Source organism: Peromyscus leucopus, chromosome 12 (assembly GCF_004664715.2).
Source record: "Peromyscus leucopus breed LL Stock chromosome 12, UCI_PerLeu_2.1, whole genome shotgun sequence".
In the NCBI taxonomy this organism is placed as follows: domain Eukaryota; kingdom Metazoa; phylum Chordata; class Mammalia; order Rodentia; family Cricetidae; genus Peromyscus; species Peromyscus leucopus.
Genome location: NC_051073.1, coordinates 39,796,012 through 39,820,418, shown reverse-complemented (window position 1 = coordinate 39,820,418; position 24,407 = coordinate 39,796,012). Strand labels below are relative to the sequence as shown.

The 24,407-nt window shown below is 39.7% G+C and overlaps 2 protein-coding genes across 2 annotated transcripts in view; one reads left to right on the top strand and one right to left on the bottom strand.

Moving 5' to 3' along the window:
* The window catches only part of Cmss1 (cms1 ribosomal small subunit homolog), a 315,309-nt gene that overhangs the window by 198,990 nt on the left and 91,912 nt on the right, over positions 1-24,407 (bottom strand). The gene's annotated exons all lie outside the window — the stretch shown is intronic.
* The window catches only part of Filip1l (filamin A interacting protein 1 like), a 74,014-nt gene continuing 67,803 nt past the window's right edge, over positions 18,197-24,407 (top strand). Inside the window, 2 exon segments of the mRNA XM_028867530.2 lie at positions 18,197-18,449; positions 19,199-19,372. Coding sequence (XP_028723363.2) covers positions 18,207-18,449; positions 19,199-19,372 — 417 coding nt within the window. The 5' untranslated portion in view covers positions 18,197-18,206.

The following is a 24,407-nucleotide window of genomic DNA, read 5'->3' as shown; positions in this document are numbered from 1 at the left end:
GGTGGAGGAAACCACGGCTAGCATTTACTGGGGGTTCATTATATGCCGAGCATAGTGCTATATTACAATGATTATTTTTTTTTGTCTTTTATACTAATCCTAAAAGACTGGTGCTATTACTGTCTTTATCTTATGATGAAGAAATGGAGGCTTAGAAAAGCTAAAAGCCAGCCAATTCTTTCTGGTTTTACCATTAACGGACGTGTGATCCTTCTTATGTGATCTGGTATCATTTGCCTGTGTGTAAAATCAGAACAATTATGATAGCTATCTCACAGAGAGATGGGATTATTATATGAGCTATTGGACCTAAGTGTGTCTAACGTAAACCTGCTTTCCCATCATGCTGGCAGCATGGGGTGACAGGAGACCTGTCTGGGCTGTGTAGTTAGGTTGCTTGAGCTCCAAATCTAGCTCAGCTCCTTGTCAGCTCTGTGATTGGGGCGTGTACTTTGCTCTCTGACCTTAGGTTTCTCTATCTGTAAAATAGGAAAACTGACACTCGCACCTCAGAGGTTCAGTAAGATAAGCCCTCCCAATGGCAGAAGAGGCTCAACCTCTACGAAGATACTAATTAAGTGCTATTAGAAAAAGATGGTTAGAGTTCATTTTGTTCTTTGAGAACTCCAATCAAATGCAAAATGGTTCACGTGTCAGGAAGTAGATCAACGGCCACCTTTCTGAGACACAGTTTTCATACAAGTTCAATGGAGACAAAAGGAGGCAAAGCCTACTGTCCACCAGACAGCTCCTTCAAACACTTGCACTCAGAACACTATGCCTAGAACCCAGTGCTCATCTGATCTCTCTGTTTCCAGCACATGGTAGCTTAGTAGTTAAAACTTGAAACTGGGTAAGAGAGAGGAATAGATGAAGGGCTGATAGAGGAAGGAAAAAACAAAATAGAAAAGTACATTTATGAAAAAAATACAAAAATCATTTAATGATTCAAACAAATGGAATAACAACTGACCATTAATTATACAGGAAAGTGTAGATTAACTTAAAAACAGTTTCACCAGAGTGGTTATTAATACAAACAAAAATAACTTTTGGCACTTCAAAAGGAAAAGCAGTAATCCTTGGAAAATTCACTTCTGCAGGCCACCCAGTTTGTGACAAAAAGCAAATCAATCATATATTATTCTGGGTTTCTTTCAAAGCTACATTCTGTTGCTCACTTTTAGCGACATACTTTAATAGTATTCTCTTTTCTATAATGTACCAGAAAAACAATCCAAAATATAAACACGAGAACTGCCCTCAACCAATTCAAATCAAACCTAAAATGGGCATTTTTCTTGTGTTTCCTTGTAGGAGTGTTGACAAGTAATTTAATAGTGAGCTTAGGTATTTCTGCTCTTTTTTTTCTCTTATTAACTCAAAGCTAGTAAACCACAGATCATGGAAATCCGTGGCAGGAAGAGAAAACCCAGTTCTCTCTCCCTTGTGTTTCAGTCATGTTTCCACGTCTGTAAGAACTAGGAGAGTGTTTCTTGACAGCAGAAGCTTAATAAACTGATGTAAATGATCTGTTCCAAAGGCTTCCATTCCACCATGGCTGAGCTAACCATGAACGGACTCCCACGATACTGAATTCTTTATGCTCTTTCTAAGACTTGGACATTTGTGGACTGGGGGCAGAATCAGCCAGAAAATTCTTTTGTTTCTTAGATTTGAGTAGACAAAAGGGCTGGTGAAGAACAGTTGAGGAAAATGTTTGAATTCTACAGCACAATACTATAATTTTCTCATTACAGAAATACTCCAGACATCTAGTTAAAAGTCAAATAACCGCACTAAAACTGCCCTCATTTGATTTAGGACTCATGTTTTATCATCAGAAACTATGGGATATCAACTAGAAATTGACCTTATTTCTCTCATAATATCTACAGGAGACTGTAGCCCCTGAGTTTTTATAGCCCCTGTCAAATGTATAAATTCTTACTATCTGCTTCCAAGTTGGCCCTAGGTCATACATGCAAGTAACTCCTATCCAACTAGAATAAACAATGATTTTGTGAACAAATATCAGCTAAGGGGCAGAGGAACCATTCTTTCACATTGACTTATTTATAGGTTCCCTGACTATTATTTCATAACATCATCTAAAGCAAAGACAGACAAAACATGGCATGGTTGAGTATCAGCATGAGTGTAAGTGTGTGTGTGTGTGTGTGTGTCTGTGTGTGTGTGTGTGTGTGTACATGGTCACGTATGTCTGCATGTGCCTGTGTGTATATGCACCAGAGGCTGACACTGTGTATCTTTCTCAGTTACTTCACCACAGTATTTTTTGAGGCAGAGTCTCTTACTGAACCTATAATCATCAATTCTGCTAGACTGGCTGACTAATGAGCTCCAGGGAGCCATCTGTCTCTGTCTTGCCAATTCTAGGGTTAAAGATGTGTGCTGCTATGTCTGACTTTTATGTGGATGCTAACCATCCAAACTCAGGTCCTCATGTTTATGTGGTAAGGACTTTACCAACTGAGTTCCTCCCAACTAGACCCCCTTCTTAAACATAAAGTTCTTCTGGGACATAGCCACTGCCATTCATGTGTGTACAGATGGCTGCTTGCTGGAAACAGAGACAGGGGGTGGGGGGGAGAAGGGAGAAGGAGGGAGGGTGGCAGAAGCTGTGTGGGCTGCAAAATCTAAGGTATTTAATATGTAGTCATTAACAGAAAAAGCTGGCTGAACTCTGATCTAAGGAGTCCAATTTATCAATGAATACATCAGAAAGGGATGTCAGATGGCCAAACTCAAGGTGGTGGTATCGAGACGACGAAGCAATAATGGTGTTGTCATACATGTGCTTGGTTCATTGTTATTTTCCATCTTCCTCAAATTAATATCTAGCAGCTGAGTGAATATATGAGCTTTGCTTGGTCAAACCTGTAAGACTTAAATCAGGGAGATTATACTAAAAGCAAATCTGGTCATTTGATGATATTCAGGATAAACTTATCTATTCATGTGATAGAGTATATACCATGTACAAGGCACTGGAGCCATGTCTTAAGCAAAGAGACTATGTCATTCACTCATGAAGATGACAGTTTAGATGTTATGTATAAGGGTGTTTTCCACAGAGTAGATGGCAGGGTTCTGGAGCCAGTGAATGATTCTCAAACAGGAGCTGCTGAAGGTAAGGGTTGTGGGCTGAAGGGAGGATGGCAGCGGGAAGGAGCCCAAGCAGAGCACAGCCCCAGAGAACGCCTAGAGTCAGGAGGGAGAGTGATGAGTGGGAAGTAAGGAGCAGGAGACACACACCTGAAGAGGGAGGGGTGGAGGCGAAGCTGCAGGCCGAGTCGAGCAGAGCCCTGGATCCCTATTAACAAGCTTAGAGCTAGTCTAAGAGCAGAGTTAAACCCAGTAATCCCTGGGTGACAATCCTCCTGCCTGGGGCTATCCTGTCCTTATGATCAGTTTTTCCTTCTTTTAATGATTGAGTTAATGTTCTGAATATTCTCTTATATCTTTATCAATATAATCAATCAGCAAAAGCAAAACCACGACAACAGAAAATTTATAGTACAGCTTTTTGTGAATGTACTGAACATCTATAAAGAGCATCGTGCAAGCTTGCCTCCATTCCTTTTCTGTTAGGCATGGTCAGCTATGGCTACCTTCCTGCTGGGAACAGCACATTCTTAGACTTCAATGATACTACTGCATAAAGAGCATTGAGTAGCTAAAAGGCCAAGAGAGTTACCAAGGGAAGCACTTGAAAATGAAAAGTCATATAATAAGCTGGGGGAAAAAATCCCACGAATAGGAACAAAACATGTGAGTTACGGCTCAGGTACCTGGGCCATATGAATGAAGTTTATGAACCTAAGCAAGTTAACTTTTCAGTTTTGGCTTTCCTACCTATAGAGTCGGATAGCTGGGCATCCTTAGAATTCTAACAAGGTTTAAATGAGAATCTGTAAAGCTCCTGATTGATAACAAATATTCTGGTACAGTTTTCTTCCTCCTCTATTTCCGATGCATGCCACTGGACATGGGGAGGCTGCCTCAGTGGCAAGAGATGTAGATGTAAATGTCAGTCAAGTCTTATCTGGTCAGGGCTCTCTTACCATTAGATGGTTCCTTGGGCCTGGTAAACCTACCAACTTTTGCTTTTCTAACCTAACTGGATCAAAGAATGAACTAACACCTTCAAATGACCTTATCTTCAGTCTTCTTGTGTGGGTCAGAGAAGGCATAAAAGCAAAATATACATACAATGTAATTATGGAATTAAGGGTTATTATGGAAAATGATATACATAAAGATACTTACAAATTAAAAAAAATCAACAAAACTCAGCCTGAACTCCTCCCTTCTCTCTCTCTCTCTCTCTCTCTCTCTCTCTCTCACACACACACACACACACACACACACACACACACACGGCGCTCTTTGATTAAGAATGTCTTTGTTAGTCATTGTATCTCATTTTAAGGGGAAGGTAAGCAATATCACAAGAAAAAAAAACTCCTGCATAAGAAATAATTCCCATTCTGGTTCTCAGACTTAGAGGTAATTACAAAATGAAAAATAAACTTTAGAAAACCTGGAAGGCTAAAGACCCACTGCGAATGCTGCTTGTACACCTCTAACAACCTTTTAGCTATTATTCTTTTTTGCTTAGGAAGTTGTAAAGTAAGTACAATGTACTTCTTTGTACCTCTTGGGAAAAGTATTAAGTACTTTTTAAGCCCTGTTAGCCCTCTGAGAAGGAAGGAGCCCAAGGTCACCGTACGGGTTGTTTGTTTTACTATCAACTGATAAAGGCACTGAGAATGAAGTTGCTAACTCAAGGTGACACTATGTGGTGGCACAGACCATCACAGATTCCTGGTTTCCCCAGGAGAACGAAGCCATGCTGTACAACTGACCTTTCAGCTAGAACCGAATAACAGAAATCAAAAGGATAGTTACGTATTTAAGCAAGAAGAGAGTTGCCACTTCTGTGGGGGAGGTCGTTTCTTCATAGGCTTAGTCTCAGCGCCCTTTGTTTTCTCACGTCCTTTTGGTGTAAGGACAGAGGGCCCGCTGGAAACTCTGCAGGACTGCCCGGATCTGGGAACCATTACCATAAAGTTTACGGTACACAGTGGACCCAGACCATAATCGAGGATTCTGCCTTTTCATTGGTTACCACTAGAAACATACCACCAACTTTCTGTATCCATAGATCCACAAAAGAAATAATATAATTGCAGGAGAACTACTAGACAGGAAGATATGAACAGCCACAAGTAAGTGACACACTGTGAACATCAAATGAGTGTGGCACTTCTGGGCCTGAAGCTTTCTCCTGTTGGTTCTGTGATGAGGGCTTGAGTGTGACAGGAAGGGACATTGGAAGAAGCCTCTTATAAAAGGAAGCCTGGGTGAAGTTGGCTTGTCTTTCCTTATAAAGCTTTCCTCTATCAACCCGCCACCCACCCCCTCCCCCAGTAAAAACAGGGGCGGCCTCTAAATGCCAAGAAAATAATTGTCTGTGTTTTTGTGTGCTGAAATTGGCTTGGCAAGCTCTCCACCTTGCAAAGAATACAAAGAGCTTAGTTTAGTCTGTGTGTAAAGGCTTCACAATCATTACCCAAATCATCCAAGGCAACATGCTCAGGGGAGGGGAATGATTCTTTGTTTCCCCCCTAATTGTAAACGTCTGACATCCATTTATTTACTTACAGCTCCTAGCAGCAGCCACTTCCCTGGTCAACACATACTCTTGGCCTCTTGGCGGCCCTGAATGCTTTCTAACAAAGGGCTACATGGAACCACACACAGTGGACAGGGAGACTCAAAGTTGATCTGTCTCAGCCTCCGAGGACCTGCTACACTCCACAGACTTCTGGTTATCTGAGATCCAGTTCTATTCAACAGGCTGGAAAGGGCACTCCCTTCAATGACCAACACAAAAAAGCTCTCTTCTGGTAGAGCTGATATTAGCAAAGGCCCGTTTCCCTCTCTGCATACTTTCTCAATGAGAACATAAAGAAAACACATTACTTTGAAGACCCAAACTCTTGGGGTCTAGCGGGAGCCACACCTCCTTACAGTGTGTTTTCCTTGGTGGACCTGTGTGACTGTTTACTTACACAGACTTCCTGATTTTGAAACAACTCTCTTCCACTGCCTAGGATAGCTGAACAAAGGGGTGTGAATGTAAATCACACTGTGTTTTAATCTCTCACCACTTCAACATGCAAGTGTTTCACAAAACAGGACTAGCCACCTCAGTTTTGCTGACACAGAGCTGTAACATTCTGGTCGAGAAGGTATCTGTCCTAACTTGACACAGGCCATTAATTCTAATGAGAAAGAATCCATGCAACATAAAAGGTCTGTAGAGACTGGATGAGGTCTGAAGCCAGCAAGAGTTCCTGCTTTGCCACTTACCATCTCTATGTCTTGGGGCAGACTGACCTAAGCTCATAAGGTTTAGGTTCTTAGAACCCATATTAAAGATTAAGCATAATATAAAACCATAGGGTTTTCATTCCAATGAAAACCATGCATGTAAAGTGCTCTCAAATGGTACCTGAAGACAGTAAGTTTTGTGTTGCTTGTATGTCAATGATGGGTTTTTAAAGTTTTCACTGATCAACAAGAGCATGGGTGAGCATACTGTTCTAAATCAGGAGCCTCTGCAGCCTGTTTAGAACAGTTCTAGAGTTTTGGCCAGTGTGGACCAAAGAGTCGCTTCATGCCAATACCTCTGTATTGGAAGGAACATGGTTCACTATCTGGCCAAAGCCCAATTCCTTCAGTTTGCCAATCTCCATTTCAAATGACACACAATAACACACACTCTTAAAATACTTGTTTAGCTCTGACTCAAAGAACTCGCTTCACGTGGTGAAGCAGGACTAGAAAACATACTTGCCTCATGATGCTAAAGTTATTTTCTTATTAAGTTGAAGACGTGTATGGTGAAAAGGGGATGAAGTTGTTTTCTCGAGTCCTCTCCACCAGGAGGCCATGAGTTCCTGCCATGGACTGAGTCCTGGGGCACAGTACCGCATACCACAAGGTCTCTATGCTCTCTAACTTTTCTACTACTGCAGTTAAGAAACTGGGCCCTGAAAAGTGAAGTCATTGCAGTAATTGCACCAGCAGGTATCAAGGAGTGCACGACTGTAACTCAGCTAAGCTGGCACCGCCACAACTTACACACTTTCCTCTGCTGTGTACCATGTGGTTACTTACTGCCTTACTTACACTTGGCAGTCTCGAAAAGCAATGAGAAATACAGGGCCTTATTTATACACACACACACACACACACACACACACACACACACACACAACTAGTAACACAAATTTACATTGTTACTATTATCTAACATAGCCCCTATATTTAAATATCCTTGGTCTTCTTTTCTCACACACAATGGACAATAACAGCAGCTGTTATTAAGACAACCTTTCATGGCCATTTTGATCATTAAAGTTATCTACTTTTCTTTTCAGAAAAAGTTCCCTAAAATATGAAGACAAAGTAATAGATAAGATCTGTATTTTTTTTTTAAATCACTATTTTCCTACATTAATCTGGGGCTGAGAAGATGGCTAAGTAGCTTTAAAAAAATGATTGCTATGTAAGCCTGGTGATATGAGTTCAAACTTCCAGAACCTATCTACAAGTCAGACACAGTGAGTGGTGCATGTCTGTTACTCCACATTTTTACAGTGAGATGGGAGGCAAACACAGGTGGGTGAGCTAGCCTGGGGTATGCAGAGCAACAGCAGACAATAAGGAAGTCCCTGTCTCTTAAATGAGAAAATGATTGTCCCTTGACCTCCATATGCACATCATGCTACTTGCATCCTCATGCATGAGCATGTACACACACACACACACACACACACACACACACACACACACACACACACACTATTTTTCAAATGGAACACTCACAAAATAGAAAACAAGACTTTTACAGGCTGTCTACAGAACATATGGAAAGATATTTAACCCATTTCATTTTCCTAGTGTTTGCTGGGCACTGATTGCTGCCTCTTATCTAAGCTGCCTTGTGATGAGCAACCTTATCTGTGCCACATGTTACCTTTCTACCCTTATCTTTCTTTAGTCGTTGGGAAGATTGGATATTTCCTATATACTGTTTTCCAAGCCACCTTCTTCCTGTACATTTGACCTGGGAACTCTTCTTCATCCTTCAAGAACCACTACGTCCCCTGGCAGAGTTAGTTCTTCCTTTTCAAATACTCCCAAAAGTACTTATTGTATATTGCGGATTATTTATTGTGTTTCTAAGTATTTTGTATTCAATCATGAACCAACATATCTACCATAATAAGTTGTGAGTTTCTCAACACCTTAGTTTTTTTACTCTTTGCATTTGCCAAAGGAGAATAATAAATCTATGTGTATAAATGTTTTAAAAGGCACAAAGAACAGAAACCACCAATTACACTATCTGATACAAAAGAGAATTTTGGCAACGCTACTTTCCTACTCATCTACTAAGAAGAAAAAAATACATGCCTGAGAAGTAAGGAGTCATTCAGTTTTCTTCCCAGTTATGGGGTAATAATGCTGCACACCAGAGATGCTGGGCAAGAGGCAGGCAGTGGCTCAAAGGTCTCATTGGCCTTGTGGGTTGTGATATTTTCTCTGTAATATGTACTTTTCTTGTGTACTCACATTGTCTTAGATAAAAGAGGACTAAGGAAAGACATTATGCTGTCCTGTAAAATCTCTAGATGGGAATTACTGACATCTCCTAAATCTGTTCACCCTAGATGTATCTTACATTGGACTGATTGACCTCAATGAAAAGACACTCAGGGTGACCAGAGGATAAGGAACACGGTTGAGAAAGTCAACAACTTTTTTTGTGGGAGACTCTGAGTACTCTGAAAGGCATATTCTTATTTTTTTTAGGATCTGTATCTCTCTAGAGCTGGAAATAGAGACTAGGTATGAACAAGGAACATTTGAACAGAAACAGCAGCAGAGCTATGAGCAGGATTCCTGTGTGCTGGGGTTGGCTTTGGTGTTACCACAGGCACATCCATTCACTTCACTGGGCCTGAGCTACAGAAGTAAGGAGACTGACGAATCAGACCTGACTAGACAAACATTCAAAGAGGACAGAGAGTCAAGTGACCGGCTTGATCCCACCTCACTTCTAAGAAAAAATCAGAGCTGGAATAAATATGTAAATGATGCAGTCTGAAACTTAAAAGAAACCTGTGATTTTTCAAGAGCCCTGATTTAGGCTAGGGAGTATGGCACTAAGTTGAGTTACATGAAAATAATTTTCTTTTTCTGCTCTATTCCACCAGGATCTGGAAACCATTCTTAGGCTGTTTCAACCTTAAATGAGAAAAGACTCTTTAAAGAGCCACTGATTTGTAATGGAAAACTTGGATAAATCAACTATTTATACTCAAGAGACTTTTATATTTCTTTTTGTCCTTTCTCCATAACACAGAGCTAAGAAAAGCCATGATGTAAGTGTGCTCCATTAGACCTCATCAGCAGGCTATTTATTCTGTATTACAGCCTAGCTGCTTCTGGGATTACAGCAGTTAGGAGATAAGAACCAAAGAATACTTCAAATTAAATAGAGAATGTGAGTGTCAAGGGGTCTAGCCTGAGCAAGGAGGGAAAAAAAGGGAAAAGGGTGTGTGTGTATGTGTGTGTGTGTGTGTGTGTATGTGTGTGGGTGTATGTGTATGTGTGTGTATGTGTGTGTGTATGTATGTGTGTATGTGTGTGTGTATGTGTGTGTGTATGTGTGTGTATGTGTGTGTATGTATGTGTGTATGTGTGTGTGTATGTGTGTGTGTATGTGTGTGTGTGTGTGTGTGTGTGTGTGTGTGCGTGCGCAGTTGGGGAATGAGAGAACCAAGGCTTTCATAACTGGTTAAGTATTTGTTGACTAAAGTTGTTTACACTTCCTAAATCTCTAATTCCTCATTTACAAAATAGGATGAATAGTTGTCTTCTTATTCTGTCAAACAATGAAAGATATTTATAAGTAACCACTTGATAGGCTAACCTGGAATAAGTCTTCATTAATGCCTCAAGAAATTTTGGGGTCTATATGTAAAATTCCAACTGTAAGCTGACATCTAAAATCTTCCTATAAACATACCATCAATATTCTATTGCTTTATTGGTGTTTAAGATTTGGGAAATTGTGTTCAACTCCATACATTTCCTTAGAAATAGAGCAGGTGGGTATGAATGAAGAGTGAGTGGGTCTAAGGGGCATAATCATAATGTGTTTATATGCTGGGTGACAGGGCCTGAAATTTGATGGTGCAAGGAATAAGTTGAAAAACTGTGTCTTCTAGAATAGAGAATAATCTTTCCCATTAAAGGACTACACCACGACAACAGAAGTAGCTTTGCTTGCTTTAGTTCTGAGAAAGAACTATGACCTGGAGTTACTGGGAGCTAGGCTGCATCTGCTAACGGGAAGCCCTTCTCTGACTCAGCAAAGGAAGAGCTGACTGTCTGGTACTGTGGGGCACACAGGAGGAGATACTGTGCTGCCTCACATTAGAGTCTGTAATGTTTGCTCTTAGAACCCGGCAGCCTAGGGAATGGATGTGAACATGCTCCATTTTCCACTCCCTTCTCTGAAAGTATGCCCATGCCCTACAAGGAAAAAAAAATACCAATAGGGGGATGTGTTGGTTATTTTCTCTTAATTGAAAAATGGGAGAAAAAGATAGAGAGCCAAATGCTAAATTAGGTTATCTGATTTTCACTTTGTCTTTGTGACCATCAGACAGGTTTAGTAGAGCTGACTGAGTTTAGTGTCTTGAAATGCTGGTGACTAGGGCAATAAAAGGAAACATTTTAAAAAATACATTTTTTGAAAGACCAAATAAAATCCCAGTAGATTTTTTTCCCTTAATCTGGCCATGCAAGCATGACCTTGCTGTTCCATGACTTAGCACTATTCACATCTATTTATTGAAAGCATTTCCATAAAATGCTTACATGAATCACATTTACCATAAGACAGATGATATTAGAAGCCTAAACAGCTTTGTTGAGAACCCTGTAATCTTACTATAGCTCTGTCCATTTTCCTTTGAGGAAACTAAGTTTTAGTTTATGATTCAATGATGAGAAAGGTAGAAAATGAAAAGCTATCAGACATGTCAATAATAAAAATCATCAAAAGATGAGTTTTTAAGCGCTGGCGCACACCTTAATCCACACTCGGAGCAAGCAGTGATCTCTGTAGTTCAGCAGCTGTCTCAAAGCGATCAGAAAGCGAAAGCTAACAAGAAACCTGTCTCAAAAAACAAAAAACAACAACAACAAAAAAAGATGAGTTTTTAAACACATTCCAACTTAAACCTTTGGGTCATTCCCAATAATGAGTATCCTCAAGGTAGCATAGAATTGCTCTGTATTATGCAGTTGTCTAGTCGTCAAAATAAACAATTCACACCTACAATTTCCCACGTTTAAATCACGTGGGATTTAATCACATGCTCCCAAACAAAGTTAATGTTGACCAAATAAAAAGTGATGGGCATTCAGCTAATTTTATGTATGTAGGGAGGGGAGTTATAATTTGTGATTAGGTGAAGTGATATCAAATGTTTTCTAAATTCAGTGAAATTAAAAGGAGATTGCTAGTTTGCCTTTAGGGTCTAATGCCACATCCCCACCTAGTACATTACCATGTGTGTACATAAATGCACACTCAACTTTTGGTAGGCATTTTCTTTCTGATGACTTATGAGTTTACAACTTCACTTTGTCTTTATCAACCTACACTGTTTTTCATTTTATTTTTGCTAATATTCTTTTAAGCATATATAAGATAATGACCATGGCACACTTAAATCAGTGTGTGCACATGGAAGGATGGGTACACTTTGGTAATTCTCAGTGTCTCTTTCTATACTTCTAGCCAGTGGTTTACAGATGAATCATCTTTACCATGAAGCGGCTCTCACCCAACCAGCTTTGCTGAGAAAGAACTGCATGATTCAGTCATCCAGTAAATCCTGCTGAGGTCCATTTCCTCTAAATACAGGGACATAGGCATGAACAATAGGAGCATTGTGCTCACAGAGTGCACCATAAATCCACCAGCAGGTACCATTCATTATCTTCATTTCACATGTAAAGACAGAATAAGGCCCAAGGTCATAGAGCAGTGGTTTTCAACCTTTGGCTGGAAACCCCTTTGGGGTCCTATATCAGATATTTACATTACGATTCATTACAGTCGTTATATTACAGTTACAAAGTAGCAACAAAATGACTTGATGGTGGAGGGGGGGTGGTCACCACAACGTGAGGTACTGTATTAGAGGGTCACAGCTTTAGGAAGTTTGAGAACCACTGGCGGAGTCATCTTGGAGCTAGGGTTTAAGCCCAGAGCTACCAAATTCTACAAAGCCTCATATTACGTATTGAGGCATGTTTCCTCCCATTCTGAAATGTTAGCAAGGAGGTCAAGAAAGAAAACTGACATTTAAGACTAACTGCATTCAATATGTTTCTGCTCAAGTATAAGATACGGAAAGAAAATAATCTTACTGGATGGACCAGTTGCTCCAAAGCCAAAGGCTTGTGGATTTCTGTTACTTGAACTTTTGTATAACTCAAGGTGCTCGGTTTTTTTTTTTTTTTTTTTTTTTTGGTTTTTCGAGACAGGGTTTCTCTGTGTAGCTTTGCGCCTTTCCTGGAGCTCACTTGGTAGCCCAGGCTGGCCTTGAACTCACAGAGATCCGCCTGGCTCTGCCTCCCGAGTGCTGGGATTAAAGGCGTGCGCCACCACCGCCCGGCGGTGCTCGGGTTTTAACAGATGGGGTGGCACCATGGACACTTACCAATGCCGAACCAGGACTTTCCTTCACTACTTTCTTTTACCCTTTGGTAACTGAGTAGATACAGTGTGGTTATTGGGGGGGGGGCTGTACACAGATGACCAAATTAGAACCCAACTTTGCTACTTTTACAAGTATCTTTGGCAAATTTCAGTTTTCTCCCCTGCAAAACGGAGAGAGGAGAAATAAAGTTTTGTAAAGATTAAGTAAGTTAATTAAAGAAAACCATTTAGAATAGGATTGTACATGGTAAGTATTGAATAAATGTTAGTTATCACCTCTACTATTATTTTCTTTAAGTCAAAGTACTTTTGATTGGTTACCTCAATATTATATTATATTACATGAAAAAACTGATTTCTTTTGAGCCATTTCCAAGTTACTTTACACAAATAAAATATTCTCATATTTCTTTCATAATTCACACAAAAATTAATGATATGCTAATACTAAACATATTTCTAAATAACTACCCAGTTAGGTAGAATAAACAATTTTGATATAAAAGATTAATAAAAATTACTTTAAAAAGTTACCTTTATGGATAGAACTTGATTAAAGTGTACGAATTAGGAAAGAGGGTTAATAGAATGAGTTACTATTTATATTTGTCTGTTTCCTATAACTAAGAAGAAGAAAAAAAAACTCAAAAAGCAAAAAAAAAAAAAAAAAAAAAAAAAAATCCTGCAAATTCTCTGTAGTCCTTCACTTGGTTTGACACATTCTTACCAAAACCCACCATGATTTCAACTAGCTTAAACCAAAGAAAAACAGACCCAGGTCACTACATAGGAAAACAAAATACAATCTACTTTTCGCTGCCAACTACATGGTATTTGTATCCATAGATACAAGACAACAGAGAATCACAAAACTTGAGTGCGGGAAGCCCCGAGACTTCAGAGCTCATCAAGTCTCAGGCCCCAGCCTTGCTGTCAGGGGACCCATTACTGAGTAAGAGACAGAGTAGAGGTCAAAGGGAAGAACCCCTGGTCCTTGTTTCACCCTGAATGATCTTGTAGGGCCAACACAGCCCCAAATTCTCACGTAAGCAGTAAGTCAGGCCTGCCTAATTAAAGGCAGAACTGGAACAGGAAGTCAGGTTTCCCGAGTCTCAGTCTATGCACTCAATAAGCACAATCGTATGATGGTCAGTTGTGAACCACTACTGCTTTATCAAAGCAGCAAAAGACACCATTATTTGGCATTTATTATTAAAAAAGAAAAAAAGCAGTTATCCATTCCCTCCCTCTCTCCATCTCCCCCTCCCCACTTGCGAAGTGGTACTAAAAAATCTAAACCACCATTGCAAATAAATTTTTCTTTACCTCACATTGTATTCCTGGGCCATGCACAGCTGTCTTAAAAAATTGCCAAGAGAAACAATGAAGTCACTGATAATACAATGCATGAGTATCATGAAATTCATGCCTTTGTTTTCTCCCTCTTGATAATTACTTCTCATTACTAATCATGTTGTGGTTGTTGGCAGATGGGGGAAGGAAACTCCACCACCATAAACATGTAGAGACATACACTCAGTAGACCAGGCACCTACCTATACATGTCGGATCTGTTCTCAATCAGTGTGAATACTGCTTCATTAATCAGCACTAATACGGCTACTCACACTAGTTCCCAAACAGAACTGGTAGTCTCAAGAGAAAAACAAAAACAAAAAAAAGATAATCATGTTTAAAAGAACAACAAACACGCTACTAAAATTTTGGAGTTGTTTGTGTGTGTGTTTTTCTATTTACAAATTGTCAGCTGGCTTTCCCTTAGCAAATATGGGCTCCGCCACTTAAGAGTGAGGGGAGAGAAACAAACACAGAGGATACACAGAGCCAGCCCCCTTTCGTCCTCTGCTTCAGCCTGGGCAGCCTACGCACAAAGGGTGCAGCTGATGAGCAGTGCCTAGCAAGTCCCCTGATAGAAAGGAGCTCATGTTATCTTGCTATGGCAGAAGGCATACCTTAGGAAATATGATGAGGGAAGAGGAATATTTATCAATTAATAAGAGAACACAGGTGATTCTTATTTGTAAGCAATTGTTCCTTATAGAAGTATGTAATCAAAGGGCATAAGAATACATCACAGATATTCATTAAAAAAATACAGCTAAAGAAGTAAATATTTTATCACTTTTAAATTAGATTTTTTTTTTTTTTTTTTTTTTTTTATTGTGTAGGTGTGGTGGACTTTTCCCAATGGCTCCAATCCTTTCTGGAGTCTGCATTCTCCCACTCCTGCATCTGGGGCTGGCCTTGTGATGAGTGTCTGCCCATAAGTCAAGAGCTTGAGTGAGTTTCAGTTCTCACTCTGTTGCAGTGCTGCCCTGACACTACCAGCAGTGAATGTGGGTCCAGCCTACTAGAGGATGGGGCCAGAGATGAGGCAATCTGGCTGACACCCCAGGATACCAACTAGCCTATAGCTAACTGCATGTGAGAGGTTGCATCTTAGACCAATCATACCCCAAGGAGATGCAAGATGGATGGAGCTATGGAGTGAAACACAGAATTTTGAGTCACTGTGGCTACTATCTTAACTTTAGAGTAGTTTAGAACAATAATATACACCTGAGACAGAAGGCCACAAAGTACAAGAAGCAAATCAATCACTCTGCTGAAGACTCATCCAACAGATTGGAGCATCAGGCAAGGTACATCCCAGGAGCCATGAACTGCAATTAACTGTATCAGGGCTTTGGGTATAGCTCAGTGGTAGAGCAAATTAACTGGTACCATCCTCAGCAACTCCCCCCAATATACACATTATAAGATAAGATAAAATAAAAACATTATGCAAAAGGCACAAGATGACCTTGTCCTTCATGTGCAAATATAAGTCTGAGAACAGTATTTACTTGGTTTGACTATATCTAATCTATGTAATAACTTTCCGCTATTGTTATAGTACAGAGCAAGGGCATCCTTGAGGTGTTCAAGAAAATACAATGACTGGAGAAAAACAACTAGAAATAATTTATATTTATCTTTTCCCTTTTTATTTTTAAATACATTTTCATAAGGCACATGATATGATAATATACTAGTGCATGAACACATTTACAATTAAATTAGTATATCTGTAGTGAATTTTTCCAGTCATATCTATCACTCATCGTAATTTCTACCTGGTATGCTTTAATCCTAGTATCTTCTGAGGCTGAGACAGAGGATTGCTGGAGTCCAGGTATTTGGAGCCAGCTCAAGTAACAAAGTAACAAAATTATATTAGCTATTCATAAGTTATTACCTACACACGTACGAGCACACACACACACACACACACACACACACACACACACACACACACACACTTTTTCTGTACTTTTGCTTTTCTCAAAAAAAATGACCCTGTCCCTGACTTCTTGGGGAAGAGCCAGTGACAACTATTGCTACAGATCACTCTTCGTGGATACTGCACTTAGAATTTGGGTGTTCCCTATAGCCAGGCAACAAGCATGTTCTTAAAGACAGGTTGTCAGCATTTGTCTCAAGCAGTACAGCACACTGGCATTTTGGCATCATTTGTACCAATGTAGGCTCAGTGACCACATGAGCTTTCATTTCTTCTACTTAGAAAGCACTGTACTTCCACTTCTTCAGTGCACAGTGAAGACACCATTCTCCACCTCAGTGTTGTCATGAGTCTTGAGGTAGCTTCAAAAGGTGCTTCACAATGCTCCATTCAGAGGAGCAACCATCTCTAGTGATACTTCAGACACACATACTTCATATATTCCACTCTTGTGCCTTAAAAAATACTTCTTAAAAATGCACATAATTAGGAAAAATACTAACAAGAAAATTCAGAGTGGCATGTTCCTAATAGTGTGTGTTTGTTTTGCGGGGGTGGAGAGATGTAAATTATTTTAAAAGTCTATCAAGGGAAAAATGGGTGAGTAAATGGTATACTATTCACACAGTGAAACACTATATGACAAGCAAAATATATAAACTACAGAAAAAAGGAACAAAGATGAATTTAAAAAATATAGTATAAAAAAGCAAGTTTCAGAAACCCATCAACATACTACTTGCATCAGCTTAAAAACATGCAAAGCAATACTATTTATTGTTCAGCAACATGTACACATTTTTTAAGCATAAATATATACATACAGGAATGTTAAAAATCAAGTTCAAGATAATGGCCAGTTCTGGAGTGGTAGGGAAGAGGATAAACACTGAAGGAGATACACAGGGGGTTTGCCTGTATCGATCATACACTACTTGTAAAATTTTCTCTCTCATATTCACAGTAATTTACTAAAAGTTTGACAAGTATGCATGTATGTACATGGCAACAGTTAATCTGTATACTTGCAGGTCTCTTGCCTTGGATTTTAAAGGGTACTGTGTTCAGAAAGTAAGTACCAGTGATTTAATGATGAGTAGCAGAGAGAGAAAAACTTAGCTAGATGTGGTAGTATATGCCTGTATTCATCAGGAGGCAGAGGCAGGAGGGTTACCACAAGTTTGAGGACAGCCTGGTCTACATATATACAGCCTGGTCTATATATACAGTGAAGCCATTGCCTTTAACAAAACGAAATGAAAAATGTATCTGCCTGTAAGTTACTGGAGTGCACTATAAGCTCGAGACTGGTCAGAATCCTTAAAAGTGAAACAGCTTTTCTTGCTGTCAACTAATTTGTACAGCTGTATCCTCAGAGATGGAGTTCATGTGGTCCATTTCCAGTCAGCTGCTCTGCACCAGTGCCTCTGCTTTACCAATGAGTGCACAAAGAGAAGCATCTGGAATTTTGGTAGACTGTCAGGAACAGTCAAGGAATGGCCTGAATGTTTTTAATACTAAACTCTGCCTTAATAACAAAGTCACCTAAAGGATTCTCTAGCAGACATTTGACTTTCCCATCTTAAAAGCTGCCAAAGCTAAAAAGTTAACAAGATAAAAACACACATATAAAAACAACCAACAACTTCAAGAGAGAATAATATGAAATTAAAGAAAAATCATTAGCAAGTTCCTCCTTTCACAATTATGTTAAGTATGCCTCTGTGTAAGTAAGCACTCGGCCACAGTTGGAGGTATGACCTAGGTTCTTGTGGTGGAATGTGTGGTGGATGAAGTTCAAACATGGGCTGTTTACCCATGGACATAAGTGGCTTTAATCAGGACAGAACAAGCTTTTAAAATGTTGATTTTCCAAGGAGAAGTGTAAATAAGATGGTGATTTATGGATCTGGTAATACCCTTCTCTGTTGTACATATTAGCAAGATCAAGTTAAATATAACAAGAGTGTAGAGTTGTTAGAGCAGTAATAGGTACTTATAAAACTCTACTTCTAGTAAGAGTTACAAATTGTCTTCTCTTCTTCCAGTCCTTGAAGAATGCGTTCCAGAAGCAGCAACACTGAGGGCTCAGCCCCAAAGCAATTCCCAAGACGCAGCAAATTCCCCAGTCTCCAGGAAGTGAGGCACAAAGTGTGGGACAAAGACCCTTCGAGAGAGACAGATGGGGCCCTTCCACATCCCACATCAGAGAAGTCACACACTGGCAAAGGCCACCAAGCAGAAGACCTCTCAAGAGATGACTTACTATTTCTCCTCAGCATTCTGGAGGGAGAATTGCAGGTCAGCTGGGTTGGGGCCATCCCTGCTACGATCTAAGGGGAAGCCTGCTTATGAATTTGGTGTACTTGCTGCTAAAGAAATCAATGGCTGTGGTTCATACTTGTGTATATCCAAAAGCAAAACATTAACTACACAAACAGACTTCTCTTCTACCAATTCAAAAAAAAAAAAAAAAAAAAACCATTACAATTAATCGCATGTAAAAGGGCTGTCATTATGACATATAGTTGGCATGAATGCTGTGAAAGGTCATATCCTCTGCTCATGTGGCTTGGGGGCCTTAGCTCACAGGGATAGCTTAATAATCATGCCAGAAGACTCCTGGATTGGTTTAAATAACAATAAACATTTTTGCATCCCATGTAAACTGGCTCTTCATCATTATTAATCATTTTATTTATATAAAAACCTAAAAACAGCTGCAACACATAAGAAGAATCTTATTTCCTAACCTTTAAAAGGCCAAAAGACAGTCCTCTGAGGGCTATCTTATCTTCTGTTGGAAACCAATGAGACATTCCCCCAATGTAGTACAGTGGTCATTTTGTAAAATGCTGTTAATGTACAAGTGGTGTGTAAGAAGAATGAAGGAATACAGTTCTGTTACCTTCTCCAAAGGTTGCTATAATGGAATATGGTTCACTTATATTTTAAAGAGAATAAGAAATATCACCAACTATCACAAGAGACTATGTGCTGAGTCCTGGGGTAGATAAGCAATGTTTCTGAAATGCTGTTTGTTCTTCCAGGCTCGAGATGAAGTCATAGGCATTTTGAGGGCTGAAAGAATGGACTTGGCTTTGCTGGAAGCTCAGTATGGGTTTGTCACTCCAAAGAAGGTGTTGGAGGCTCTCCAGAGAGATGCCTTCCAAGCAACGTCCGCCCCCTGGCAGGAGGACATCTATGAGAAACCAATGAACGAGGTAGGTACCACAGGGGCGTGGGCACGTAGAAGGCACAAGCACAGCAGGCAGCCAGGAGACTGGGCCTAGGCAGTGGTTGTGATATGCACTCCCTGTCAGTTCACGATTGCATTTCCTCACGCTCTTCTAGCCTACCCAAACAGATAAATATTACAAGTTCTGTGGGGGAGAAAGATGAATGATAGCCAAGATGCTTCCACTTGGTTTCTTCCTTGTTTCTTACTATTGGACTGAACTGTAAAGTGGAAGAGCACACATATGCATGAATCCTGCAAGCATATGTATTTCTTTTGGGGCTTGAAGTCTATCCAGACTATAATAAAAAGCAGAGCGAGTTCAATCATCAAGGTTAAAACACTGAGGTATTATGTCATAGAAAGTTTGATCATTAAAAAGAAACGATCTAAACTGTCCAAGAAACCGAGTTTTCGATGATGGCATACCCTCTGTTCTTCAAACATCTACTGACAGCGAAGATCTTTCTACTACCCACAGCATCCTGTAGTGGCAAAGGTGAGCAGCCTAAACATGGCCACCACCGCCCAGAGATGAAGAACTTCTTGCTCTTTTTTCTGTGCTGAAATTTCTAAAACCCTGGCATCCTTTCTTCTCTTCTATTTCCCTCAGAGACCTAAGTGGAAACTTTCATAATTTTCATTTTTATAAAAGGAAACAATTGAGAATCTGAGTTAAGGCTGAGAGAATGAAAGCAAGTTTTAGACAAAGCGCCCTGCCCTCCCCCGTGCCCACCCCCCCCACCCCCCCCACCCCCCCCCGCCATGGCTCTGGCAATCTAGTCCAGGATTGACCTCTAATGTTCTTGCTATTCTTGTCTTGGGATTCTCATGAGAGAAGACTACCGCCTTGCCAAATTCTGAAACAGTTTGGTCATGTGAATGTACTTCTCTAAGTGATGAGGATGAGACCACCCAAAGTCTGTTGATTTATGCCTTAATCCAAATTTTAAACAAAAGGAACTGAGGCTGCATGCAAGTCAACAGCGTTAAAACTATCCTGGCTCCCAAAATGCTTCCGCTGGCTCTGACAAATACGCCAACTACATGAGGTGCAATGCAAACTGATGGTTGGGGAAAATACTCGGAACAAAACTCATCAAATGGCAATGTCTCTGTAAGGTGGCCCTGAATGCTATTCCTACTCTCTTCTAGCTTTCTAAATGCACCATTCTTTGATTACCATTTCTACAAATATCCCTCTACCCACCCCAAAACACACACACACACACACACACACACACACACACACACACACACACACATCTCTCACACATTGCCACCGCCATGTTCTATCAATTTTTCTCTTTTATTTCTTCTACTTCCTCCTTCTAGATTTCTTTGTCTTTGGCTATCAGCTCCCTGAAGCCCAAACAATTACGTATAGAGCTCATTTGTCTACTCTTCTCCTCTACCTAATAAGTAAGAGGGGAGACGGGACACCCAGAAACTAAAGGAAGCAAGGAGGATGGACCTATTAGGATTATAGATGTCTATACCCTAGTCACACAGTAAGAAATCTGCATGGGAAAGAAAATCTACTTTTCCCCCGACTCTTCATTTTGTACTGTTAACATTCTTCCTTTGCTTTTATTTTTCTTCTGAAAAATCTAAAAAAGAAAAAAAATCTCAACCATGTGTCAGACAATACAGAAGGGGCTTCTCTAACTCAGAAGAAGAACTTCTCGTAGCTATAGGACATGGAAAAACGCTGATGGAGAATGGCAGAGACACGAGGGCTGGAAGAAAAGCTAGGACTGGTTTAGGGGTAGATGTGCGAACAGGAGGGAGGGAAGGACCAGAGCACTTTCCAAAAGCTTTGAAACTTCATGCGTCTTCCAAATTTGGAGTTCTACATTAGAAGTCAATTTGCAAAGTTAAAGCCTAATGCATTATTAGTTCTTTTAAAAGTCACCACAGAAAATTTAACATTTAGAGCATCAAAGATCCTACAGTACCAGAGTTAAGACAATTTTTAAAGTACTTTACAGAATTTAACTTCTATATTTCACTTTATTCATTTGCTTAATTAATAGTTACTGGAAAGCTAATGTATAAAGATAGTCATGGTTCCTTCCTCTAGGATGTGGAATATCTAAGAGAGGCCAGACGACATAAGATCTCACATGCAAGCATAACACAGAGTACTATGAGGTGGTATAATGGAGGAAGAATGCAAAAAAGAACCAAGAAGCCAAGATCCAAAGGATGAGTAGGGAGTAGTAGGATAGAACATACTCAAATTCCATCTCCAGCAATAATGAAGACTATATTATGAAATTACATCATTAAATAATCTATTAAATGCTAGATGAAATGTAAACCATTCTTAAATACATGGATGATCTTACACCAAAGGAAGATAAACATGAAAGGAGGAAAGGAACTAAGAGATAAATACCCACAGACTGGCTTTTTGTTTAATACATTTTATTTTTTTCTTTTCTATAACCCTTAAATTTCCAATATTGGGCATTAAAGGACAAAGCAGTTTGAAATACAACCTGTGATTTTTTGACTTTATTTGACAACAGCTGGAGGGAGAAGGAAAATGGGTGTTACCTGATTACAATTAAAATATTTTACTTTTGAAATCTTAACAAAAGTATTGAGTAAGTGAACACACTGCCAGGGTTCTTACAGGCCTTAGGAGATGCTCAGGTAGGAGAGGAATGCTGGTGCTCAGTAGAGCAAATTGTCCTATTCTTCTTTCTTTAGATGAGCATGTGTGTGCATGTGATTATATACACAGTCACGGTCCGAAAGGACAAAGGTGACATGAAAGGCAGAAGAAGGAGAATATCATAGGTGGAACAAGAGCTGGATAGAAAGAAAGAAGAATCAATTTTTTTTAAAGTAGCTGAAAAAGTTACAAGTGTAAAATATAGGAAAGCCAGAGCAGCAACAGAAGAAGAAAAAATATCTGTGCTTACTGGACTCATCTTAGTCAACTAGCAGACAAGAACAAGGGACAGATGTATCTGCGATTAAAGCAGATGGGTGTCAAGCAGGTAACTTACAGGAAGTTTTATTGTTCATGCATAAGAAAATGAGCCAGGTGAAGGTCTCGATTGTAGCTGGAGTTTTCTCCAGTCCCGCCCGTGGCCCGCAGCCACTCAGACCCAAATAAACACAGATGCTCATACTAATTAAAAATGTTTGGCTTAATGGCTCAGGCTTCTTGCTAGCAAGATTTTACACTTAAATTAACCCATAATTCTTATATATGTTTAGCCATGTGGCTTGGTACCTTTTCCCAGTTCTGCCTTCACATCTTGCTTCCTCGTGTCTGGCTGGTGACTCCTGACTCACTCTTCCTGTTCCCAGAATTCTCCTCTCTCTTTGTCCCACCTATACTTCCTGCCTGGCTACTGGCCAATCAGCACTTTATTTATTAACCAATCAGAGCAATACATTCACAGCATATAGAGCAATATCCACAGCACTCGATAAATTGGAAACATCACCCAGGATGCTACTAACACCGAGTGTAGAAAGGCAAACCATTGCAGGATTGAATTGAAGCTGAAAATATGAGAACAGGAGAGTCATCACCATTCAGCATGAGGTTGAAGCAGGGTAGGGTAGATGTGATTTAAAATCCTTGTATTTGGGAGATGAACCAAGATGATTATGAGACCCTATCTCAAAACAAACAAGACAAAGACAGAGTGAGGGTGAAACAAAGAAGAGCTTTCACAAGAGTCAGGTAGTAGCAGGGTCGAGCCATGAGAGTCATGCCCTAGTTCCAGGGTCTGTGGTGCAGAGACAATGAGAAAATGGTCTTTTGTAGAATCCCAGCATTATCAAGGAAAGTCAGGTGTCAATCCAGACAAGGGAGAAGTGTACTTTTTTATGAACAGTATATTTGGTTACCTTCAATTTACTAAATTGGTCAAACATTTTCCCTGCTGTTTAGATTAGCTTTATCCACAACTGGTACATTCAGAGTAAACAAAAGAAAAACAATCAAAGAAAAGACAATGTGCCAAGTGCCAACTGAAAAGAATAAGGAGAATCAAACATCCATTGATTAGAAAAAAGACCAAATCCATATTAGGGTGGTCTGTTACCTGGTATATATCAAAACAAAGACCATTATTATTTCCTTTTAAAAAGTCAGTCTGTCTGTCTGTCTGTCTATCTATATCTATCTATCTATCTATCTATCTATCTATCTATCTAACCTCTTCTGTGCTTTATTTTTCTGACATGGAAAGAAGGTTTGGTAACGAAACTCCAACCTAATCAGAAGGAATTTGATTGTATAGGGGCAGGAGTCAGACTGATTAACTGCAAGTTATCACTGTACAGTAAACATTAGGAAGCTCTTCCTTAAATTTTCTGCCCTAGTGTCCCCAGATACGGCTATCAAGTATTGTTGCTTTCTTTCCCAGCTTCAATCTATGAGGAAGGATAGAAAAAAGAAAGGGGTAGTTTCTGATCATCCTCAGCAATTAAACAGTGTCTTACATTGGTTCCAGATGATTCATGAGTTTAATTTCTCTTCCTAGTGAAAGCATAAGGACTTGGCATTCAAATGACAGAAGAGGCACTTAAATACTTGTCCCCTTGTAAAAATTAAGGTGCCAGATTTGCTCTTAGAAATCATTAAGTCCATCCATTTACTTTATAAATGAAGAATCTGAAGTATAAAATATAAAGTGATTTTGCCAAACTCTCATGCACTCACAAAGTGTCAGATCCATTGTGTGATCCGTCATAAGTGAGAAAAGACTGAAGCAAAAACCAATAGCATGTCTTGTAAGAGGCATACCATTAAATTAAGTCATGGAATAAAATTTTCAGACACAAGCTAAAGCATCTCCAGAATCAACATGTCTCTTGCAAGGAGCATCTTCTCTATGAGGTCGTTATACAACAGCTTGTCCATTGTGCTGTTACAAATGCAAGCTGTCTGGGACTGTATTGAATAACATATAGGAAATTCAATTCATCCTTCTAGAGTGATGGAATGTGAAAAAGGAAATCTCAGGAAATTAGGTTTTGATATGAAGAAA